The sequence below is a fragment of the Ictalurus furcatus genome, chromosome 7, assembly GCF_023375685.1.
Source record: "Ictalurus furcatus strain D&B chromosome 7, Billie_1.0, whole genome shotgun sequence".
Lineage (NCBI taxonomy): Eukaryota > Metazoa > Chordata > Actinopteri > Siluriformes > Ictaluridae > Ictalurus > Ictalurus furcatus.
In genome coordinates this window covers 34,671,709-34,681,607 of record NC_071261.1, presented here as the reverse complement: position 1 = coordinate 34,681,607, position 9,899 = coordinate 34,671,709, and the positions used below count along the sequence as shown (strand labels likewise).

General features: G+C 41.3%; 1 protein-coding gene across 2 annotated transcripts; it reads left to right on the top strand.

Moving 5' to 3' along the window:
- The first annotated feature begins 671 nt into the window (after positions 1-671).
- On the top strand, positions 672-7,396 carry mier1b (mesoderm induction early response 1b, transcriptional regulator). Of its 2 annotated transcripts, none has more exons than XM_053630012.1 (13): positions 672-795; positions 2,634-2,658; positions 2,995-3,134; positions 3,226-3,411; positions 3,632-3,743; positions 4,834-4,898; positions 5,019-5,091; positions 5,216-5,367; positions 5,484-5,565; positions 5,689-5,780; positions 5,857-5,984; positions 6,243-6,355; positions 6,442-7,396. In XM_053630012.1, exons 1-13 carry the CDS (start codon positions 742-744, stop codon positions 6,678-6,680), a joined length of 1,461 nt encoding a protein of 486 aa, XP_053485987.1. In that variant the 5' UTR covers positions 672-741; the 3' UTR covers positions 6,681-7,396. The 2 variants fall into 2 exon arrangements, with proteins under 2 accessions (XP_053485987.1, XP_053485986.1); XM_053630011.1 differs by having other exon boundaries at positions 673-795; positions 5,686-5,780.
- Positions 7,397-9,899: the final 2,503 nt, after the last annotated feature.

The following is a 9,899-nucleotide window of genomic DNA, read 5'->3' as shown; positions in this document are numbered from 1 at the left end:
ATTCTAACTTTACTAAATTCTTATTCTAACTAACTTTTATTCTATCGTTACTCTCCTTAATGTTACTCTCTTAATGTTACTCTCTTCTTCTTAATGTTACTCTATAAAGTCCATCAGCTTTATTGAAGGAAACAAATGCAAAGTTCCAGATTTAGTCACAAATGTCCTCTTCAAAATGCTGTGTTTTGGTATCCCACTCCTCTGGAATTTAGTAATTAGCCATAAACTAATTACTAACAGAGACACCATCTAAAAAAAGCTAATCTGCTTTGGCTATGCTGAACAACCCACCTCCTAAATTATTAAATTAACTTGATTGACACCCACTTGGACCAATTGTAGATACTTCTAGCTTCTACTGTCTTCTCCTTAATGTTACTCTCGTCTTCTTAACCCCTTTTGCCGGTAGCCAAAAAATGGCATTTGTGTCTGTTTTGGGGTCCCTGTGTTCAGCACTGATTTGTTTTGTGATCTCACACACCACAGTTGGTTAATGGCTCATATGAAAGTAGACACTTAAGAATTTAAGAATTAGTAGTCATCTCAAGTATTTCTTCTTTTACCTAGCCTACCTGGGGCAGTATATTCAGATTTTTTTTTTCTTTTTATTTATTATTTTTATTATAAAAAAAAATTTATTTACTTTTAACACAAATGTTATATCTTCACAGCAAATGTTGATATCAACCCCATTCCTGGTCTCAAAGATGCCAAAAGTACTTGTCCAGGAACACCCAAAATATGAGGAAGTTATCTCTAACCACTAAAATTGTGTGTAAGGTTATCCAAACACAGGTAAAAACCTCTCCAAATGACAAAAAACCTCTCTAAATGGCACAAAGCCTTTAAAAATGGCAGACTCCTAGAAATAGCAAACATTTTTTTTAAAAAGGCACAAAATAACCTCTCCAAATGGCACCAAATGAAAACAAATGGCAGTAGCATGAACTCTGTAACACAGTGTGTAATTTCACACACACACAAAAGTCTGAAACATACTTATAAAATATAATGTTTATTAAAAATAGTGCCAGAGCCCCAGGTGAAGGAGCACTTGCTCTCCGAATGGCTCAAATGATAGACACACGAGTGACCCCTCTCCTCTGACTTCTCTGGGGGGTAGATAGAGCCCCTCAACTCAATCCACATAGTCTTCCTAAAAAAAAAAAAGAGCCACTCAGAAATAACTGCTCCAGAGGCTGTGGCGCATTCAGGCTTTTTCGGGAGCACGTCGCCACTATAAGACTCCGATAAACCAGTAGAAAATTAGCGATGAGGAAAAAAAACTGCAAAAAATGCAAAACCCTGCTGTATAAAGTTCTGCCGGAAGACCACTAGAGCAGAGCTGGCATTTCCTGATAGTTTCTCTGCACGGCCCTGTAGCACTGTGCTGATTGGCCTGTACCGCTGACACACAACTCAAGACGCACGCGTAAAGGGTTTGGTTGTGCTGATTACGCATTTGATTTTCTCAGCCTCTGAGTGGTCAATCATGTCGAGTTTGGGCTTGTTTGAAAGTTAGAAGTATCTACAATTGGTCCAAGTGGGTGTCAATGAAGTTAGACTGCCCGATTATAATTTAGGAGGCAGGTTGTTCAGCATAGCCAAAGCAGATTAGGTTTTTTAGAATGTCTCTCAGTTCAGTTTATATCTACTTACTAAATTCCAGAGGAGTGGGATACCAAAACACTTAATGCATTTTGAAGAGGACATTTGTGACTAAATATGGAACTTTGCATTTGTTTTCTTCAATAAAGCTGATGGACTTTATACCGATGGAAATGTGCATGATTTATAAAACCGCGAGTGAACTGGATTTTCGTCTATGTAGGTAATGTAAGGTAGTAAACGTTTACACAAGTCCGATCTTTGGTTTAAATGTTATAATTTTATTGTGGCAGTTGTATACGGCGTTTTACTATCAAAAAATCTTTACTCCTGCTCTCCGATTTATCGCTGTCTCAGTGTTTTCATGGAGAGGTGTGAATTGTTTGCCCAGCAGGGAGCTCAAACTCCGCCCCTTTCCCATCCCCCCGCTCACCATCAGTTAAGCACACTGTCATGAAACTGCACACACAGAAAGCCACCAGTGTCCTGACTAATCTTATACCAGAACTGCGGCGATAAAATAATTCTTTTATTTATACTAATCGAAAATGTCCGATAAGTCGTTTTTTTCTTAATGTTACTCTCGTCTTCTATCGTTACTCTCTTCTTCTTAATGTTACTCTCGTCTTCTATCGTTACTCTCGTCTTCTATCGTTACTCTCTTCTTCTTAATGTTACTCTCGTCTTCTATTGTTACTCTCTTCTTAATGTTACTCTCGTCTTCTATCGTTACTCTCGTCTTCTATCGTTACTCTCTTCTTCTTAATGTTACTCTCATCTTCTATCGTTACTCTCGTCTTCTTAATGTTACTCTCGTCTTCTCTCGTTACTCTCGTCTTCTATCTTTACTCTCTTATTAATGCTACTCTCGTCTTGTATCGTTACTCTGTAGATGAAGAATCATGCTACTACATATTTTATATATATATATATATATATATATAAAACTACAGTTCTCAGATGTTCTTGGTCTTTCATCGTGTCGTGATGGTTTTAACCTTCAGTGTGTTTGTGTTCTGTTACAGTCCTCCTTGGGGAATTCAAGCCCAGGTGAGTGTCTGATACGTACCTTCATATAATCTCTATTATACATTAGTATTGGAGAGCATAGTAAAGTGATACATACTGTGTGTGTGTGTGTGTGTGTGTATTACAGTAAAATACTGAGTGACAGGGTGGTGTGATTGGGGTGAACTGAAGTTGATTATTTTCCTCTAACAGCACGTCCCCAAGTGTTTTATTCCTCTTATACCACAGCAGCTTACCAACAACTACAATTAGTTGTAATTAATTTGTTACAGAACGACATTCATACTTTTTATCTGTTCATATATAACCCAGTGGTGGTTACACACCGTGTGTGTGTGTGTGTGTGTGTATGTACAGGAGTGTCTGTGGGATCAGACAGTGTGGATTTGGACCGGTCCATAGAGCGAGTGAATGAGTTTGAGGACGAACGTACAGGAGAGGACGAGGATCTGACCAGAGACACCACCTTCACCGCAGAGATAGAAGAGCTCACACGGGTAACGCGTGTACACACACACACACACACACACACAGTACACACACAGTAGTATGTATAGTGAACGGTGTTGGGTTTTTCCTCGTGAGCAGGAAGGCGAGATGCCGATCCAGGAGCTGCGCAGTCTGTACGGCTATGAGGCCTCTGGCTCTCCCGAGGAAGAGGAAGAGGAGGAGGAGGAGGAAGACGACGGAGAGGAGGAGGATGAAGATGATGAAGTAGAGGAGGTGGATAACGATGAGAGCAGCAGGAGCACCGGGGAGCTCAAGAGGAACAAGGTGAACCACTCCGTATGATCAGCGTTACCTGGAGTTTTACTTCCTCTCAGCGCTGATCATTACATTACTGTACATTAATATATTCACTATTAATCTGTTCGTCATCTCTGTGCTTATAGCTTTGGCTGAGGGTGTGTAGTATATCCATACTATTATTAAAATTTTTATCAGTTCTATTCATTTTGCAATCTTTATAATTGTGTGTGTGTGTGTTTTCCAGGACGAATGTGTGAAGAGTGTGTCTCATGGTGTGGACAGTCAGAGTGGTGGTGAAGGTCGTTCTCTCTCCGCTAAAGAACTTCTCTGCTCTCAGAACTGCAGATACTTCAACAGTCAGTACTGTTCTCATACTCACCTGTACACCGCGCTAATACTCACCTGTACACCGCGCTAATACTCACCTGTACACTACGCTAATACTCACTTGTACACTACGCTAATACTCACCTGTACACAACGCTAATACTCACCTGTACACTCCGCTAATACTCACCTGTACACCGCGCTAATACTCACCTGTACACCGCGCTAATACTCACCTGTACACCACGCTAATACTTGCCAACCTGAATGAAAACATAACAATAAAAGTCAAATATTGCTGAACAGATCAAGTACAGATCAAGTCCATAGCTTAATGTTCAAGAAATACATGCAACAGTTGTCAATTCACCAATATGTAAATAGTTTGGCCAGTTTTTATGATTCCTTATGGCTCATCACCCTATAGAAAGACACGTATCCCACACATATGTACCACAGTTCAAGTCACTCAGACCTACGGTTCATGAGGAGAAACTTTTTGTAATTTTGGGCAAATTTTCAATGTACTGGAAAATCTATCATGGTGGACTTTATGGCTCCCGATGACTTTTTTGTTCCTCATGAGAAATAAGGCATGTACACCAATTTTCAGACATTTTGGACTTAAGGGGTGGAGAGAAAATTATGTACATTTTGGGTGTGGCCTGTAGCGCCACCTGTGGGCCATTTGTAGTGTGGGAGTTACTCGTGGCCTGTAGTATCAATGTGCCAAATTTTAAAACTTTTTCCCATTCAGCATTATTGGACACTTTAGGGATATAATGAGAATAATAATAAGCTTCCTCCTTATGGAGGAATCCTAAATATTACAGGTCAAATGTGTGTTTTTTTAGTTATAACCTAGAAACATGGCATGAACTATAACCGAGAAGCAGCAGGAGGCATCAGTGATGGTTTTTATTTCGCCTCTAGAGGCCGCTCTTGTGCTGTATAATGACAGCGGGCCCTCCTCAGCCGCTCCCGTAACCGGCGCAACCGGGAAAAACTCTTGGTGTGGATTTCTGCTGATAACACGATCAGTTATCAAACCCCATCACTCAGTCAACCGCTAGTGCGTATCAGACAGCTGTGTAAACGGAAACCCGCCTTTTTCCCCAGATAACGAAGTGGACGAGGAGTCTGAGGAGGATGAGGACTACGTTCCCTCAGAGGACTGGAAAAAAGTAAACGCTCCCTCTGTTTTATGTTCCTTCCTGCTTTGTACTGTGTGTGAGTGATGGCTGATCATCTGTGTGTGTGTGTGTGTGTGTGTGTGTGTGTGTGTGTGTGTGTGTGTGTGAAAGGAGATCATGGTGGGGTCGATGTACCAGGCTGAAACTCCTGCAGGACTCTGTAAATATAAAGAGAACGAGCGAGGTACGCTTCTCATACACACATCACCTCGTCACAGAGAGACGCTAGCAGGGTTAAGTGTGTGTGTGTGTGTGTGTGTGTGTGTGTGTGTGTGTGTGTTTCATGACTTTCTCCTGTCGGTGTTCAGTCTACGAGAATGATGATCAGCTGCTCTGGAACCCAGAGTTCCTCCCCGAACATACGGTGGTGGAGTTCCTAACAGAGGCGTGTAAACGCACCGGGGACGAGACCGGGGTCGACGCCATACCTGAGGGCTCTCACATCAAAGATAACGAACAGGTAATCACACAATAACGAAAATGAACAGGTAATTAGCATTTTGATGTGTGGGTGTTATTAATGTAGGTGAAAATGTGTGTGTGTGTGTGTGTGTGTGTGTGTGTGTGTGCGCCCAGGCATTGTATGAACTAGTAAAGTGTGACTTTGACACAGAAGAAGCTCTGAGAAGACTGCGGTTTAACGTTAAAGCGGCCCGAGGTGAGAGTGTCCAGAAAACCTCACCATGATGCTAACACTCGTTTAACGCTAGCTAGAATGAATCTGCGTCAGCATCGTTCAGGGTGTATGTACAGTTGTCTGATCTCTTCTCCTCCGCAGAAGAGCTGTCTGTGTGGACGGAGGAGGAATGTAGACATTTTGAACAGGGCCTAAAGGCTTATGGGAAAGATTTTCACCTCATCCAAGCTAACAAGGTAAGATTCCGCGTTATGTATCGGTGTCGACGCGGTGATGCTGATGATTCCGACGCAGTAACGTTGTATGATTCAGGTCAGGACGCGGTCAGTGGGAGAGTGCGTAGCCTTCTATTACATGTGGAAGAAATCCGAGCGATACGACTTCTTCGCTCAGCAAACGCGACTCGGAAAGAGGAAGTACAACCTTCACCCGGGCGTGACGTACGTGCTCCCTACCAAATATACACCTCTGCTTACGAACACGCTAGTGCAGTATAATTGTTGCTATGGTTACAACTCTATGTTTGTGTTTGTTTCATTCCTATAAAACATGTTCACTTGCCTACCAAGTAATTAAAAGCGTAGAGCGCAGACCTGCCAGCCAATCAGAAGCGAGTATTCAGTAGCCATGTTACGAAGCCGTATGCGACGTTATCGAGTGATTATAAGCAGGCGTGCTCTGTTATACCGGTTTTTCAGGGATTATATGGATCGGCTGTTAGATGAGACTGAGAGTGCAGCGTCGAGTCGAGCAGCCACGCCCCTTACCACCGTTGGCCAATCAGAGAGAGAAGATGGCTCCACCCACAACGGTGAGCATGAACACATTTTACTGTTTATTTTAGCATATTAACACGATATTACAGTAAATTAATACACCGATTACTCTCTGCTGCAGGTCTGAGCACACACGGCTCCGTCCTAAACGCAGACTCCGCCCACATGGACGCGAAACGCGAGAATCTGCAACTGGACGGAACCGACCCGTCCCGCGATTCCAATGGCTGTGAACGGAACGGATCACTAAAGCGTCAACAAGACGGCCAAAGTGCGGAACGGCCAACTAAAAAATACAGGACAGAGTCAGACCCCCCCGTCCACAATGAAATGGACTCTTCAGAGGTTAAAGAGAACTGACCTGCTGATGCAGGACACATCCGGACCCCCTGTCCACGCCGAAATGGACTCTTCTGAGGTTAGAGAACTGAACTGCTGAAGCAGGACAGAGATAGACCCCCTGTCCGAAATGGACTCTTCCAAGGTTGATTTCCTGAAGCAGGACGGACTCGGGTTCCCCTCGCCTATGCCATAATGGACTCTTCCGAGATTACAGAACACTTGTGATGCAGGACTCCCCCGTCTGTGCTGAAATGGACTTTCCTGGGGTGTAAAGAACACTGAATTGCCGATGGAGCAGAAACCAAAGGCCATACCAAATACAAATAGGACAGTGGGGGTTTATTTTACAGATCCTGATTGTAGGATTTTGTCACAATCCAAAGTTGCGGTGGACGAGATGCTGGTTAGCGTAGTCTGGTTTTACACAGAACATGTCTATTCTATTTGTACCGGAATTTACCTGATTATTTTTTTACCTCTGAGATATATTTATATTTTCTACGGACGGTCAGAGAGAGAGACGAGAGAGAGACAGACAGGTGTCTGTCTGGACATGGCGTCGCTCTGGCGGGATTGTACAGATTTGTACAGAAATCACACTTTTGATAATCGCTCTGTACACTTCCTGTTTCTGTCCTTCCACTTCCTTTAAAGACAAAATTTCAGTTTGTGGTTTATTTTTTTTGAGCTGCGACAAAAATGACCTCGAGATGAAAATGAAATCAATCTCAGTCTCCTGACTCGTGTGGGTTTTTTTCTTTTTAAAGGAAGTTTTATTGAAAGTTCAGTGTCAGCAGGTCGGGGTTTATCTTCACCTTCTGCTCACAGTAACTCTGAGAAACACGAGATTTTTAAGAACAGACACAGTTTATCATTTCCCCAGTTTAATTTCATGCTTGTATTTCTGTATGTCTTTAATATTGTGTTTGCGTCCTTTTACGTCTGTTAGTCCATTCACCGAGTCTGAATCAGAGACAGAATGTGGTACGTTTTTCATTTTCTGTTTAGTTCTGTTCACCATTTTAAGCGAACGAGAGAAAACATTGTGTGTCTGGGGGAGATCGAGACGGGCTGAAAATGTCATGGCGAAAGTGTTTCACCCGTTAGCAGACCTGCCTTTCCACGTCGGAGTACGCTGCTATGGGTTTTCACCCAGAAATACGCCAAAAGAGCGGTCTCTTTTTTTCCCACCAATAAAGACACAGATGAGCCAGAATGTGTGCATGTAAACTTCTCTAGTGTCTACAGCGTTACTGAAAGCGACCAGAGATGTCCCTGAGACCTGAGGTGGTGACCGGAAATCCCTCCAGTGTGGAAGCACAACGCAATGGTCATGCCTTATTAAGATGTATCTGTACTTAATCATCTTGTTCCTGATGTTGGTCCACGTAATCTATGGCCCAAGGCTCCATACGTTCCAAATGTTCAGGTCCTTAAAATCAATACTGGTGAGAAAATCATCATCTGGAACCTAACTAAACCCCTTTATAAGGACTAGAAGAGTCCAGTGTGAGCAGAATGTGAGATCACTCACCAATGCTGAACAGGAGAAGGAGTGAACATTGGACAGCATGAGGAATATAGAGATAAATTTGTGCCAAAACTAAACAAATAAATTACCATTTCGGAAACAAACACAATCTGCTTTGCAAGAGAAAACGCCACTCTCATACAAACAGAAATACAAGCAGCAATTTGAGAGAAAACGCAGAGGTGTAACTAATAAATGTCCTGTTTCACAAATAAATAAATAAATAAATAAATAAATAAATTACACACACAGAGAACTGCAGAAGTTTTAGGCTCATGCAAAGAAATGCTGTAGAACAAAGATGCCTTCAAAATAATTAAATTAAATGTTTCTACATTAACAATGAAAACCAAGTTCACATTTGGTCTGACAAAAAAAAATGAGTATTCTCAGGTAGAATAAGTGCAGATTTATAAGGAACTGAGCTGTAAGTTTTTAAGTGTTACTGAGCATGTTGCAGAACCAGACACGGTTCTTCTGGAGACTTTGACTGTCGAACTCACTCCTTATTTTTACAGTGGAACCCATCAGCCTTACTTATGGGTTTTTTTTTGTCTGAAAAGTTTATCTTACTTCTTAATACTCTGCTTTCTTTACTGATAAACATTTTTCTGTAACATTTTGTGCTGGAAAACTAATGTTTGGGAATCTAAAATGTTTTTGTACTGACTCAATAGAAGTCATAAAGTTTGTACTTAAAAAAAAAAAAAAAAAAAAAAAAGTGGGGTGCCTAAAACTTTTACTCAGAACTGCATATATATATATAAATATGAGACTACATCATATTTCAGAAATAAATACAATCCATTCTTCAAATCTTTGAGTAAATTAAAATTTCCTACATAAACAAATTTTCTCACAAAAAGAGAAACATCCTCTTCCACACCAACAGATGGCGCTATCGGACAATTTACACTACTCTCCCGCGGGAAATCATGCAGCCGTGGTGTAGTGTAGCGTTTTAATTCTAGAGATTGTATTTATGCACTTATTTATTCAAAATTCATAAAAGTTGTGATATATCTGAATATTATCTTGAACAAAACGTAAAAATCCTGAAGTTTGTTGTTCAGAGTTTATTTTCTGCAAAACACCTAAAAGCCAATGGAACAATCCTCTTGGTTTTTTGTCAGGTAACCATGGTGATGCTAACTTCCGGGTTTACCTACAAAATCCCTCATTCCCTCAGGACTGTATTGGAAGTTAATGGATATTGTGATTGACCTGTTGATGTAATTTCAGTTTTTGTGGTGTTATGATATACACCATCACAGACTCTTTTCTTTTTCACTTGGTTTATTTGAAAATTAAGATGAAAAAGAAGATAAATTAAACCGTTCTTCTGAAACGCAGGACATTTATTAGTTAACCTTCTGCGTTTCCTCTCAGATGGCCCTCTGTATTAATAAATCGCTTTCTGTTTGTTGGAGAGTCCAGTTTTCTCTTGTGAAGCAGATTGTGTTTGGTTTCTCCACAGAGGAACGCTACACGAGAACACGACAACCCCATCAGCACTACACAGATGAGAACAGGTGTATGGAGAGGATTCCTTCCCAGAGCAAAAATAAATAAATAAAAAATCACTGGAAATTGAAAAAAACAAACAAACCTGAAATACTTTTCTTTTGTGACAGGAGGATAACGTACCCCACTGAAAAGCAAAACCTTCATTGCATCATCCGTTTGTTGAGGACATCACGTTCATT

Excerpts from the sequence above, each read along its gene's own strand:
- mier1b (XM_053630011.1), top strand. The coding sequence starts at position 742 with ATGAGGAAGTTATCTCTAACCACTAAAATTGTGTGTAAGGTTATCCAA. Across the intron at positions 2,659-2,994 it reads CTTGGGGAATTCAAGCCCAG|GAGTGTCTGTGGGATCAGAC; the intron begins GTGAGTGTCTGA and ends GTGTATGTACAG. Across the intron at positions 3,135-3,225 it reads AGATAGAAGAGCTCACACGG|GAAGGCGAGATGCCGATCCA; the intron begins GTAACGCGTGTA and ends CCTCGTGAGCAG.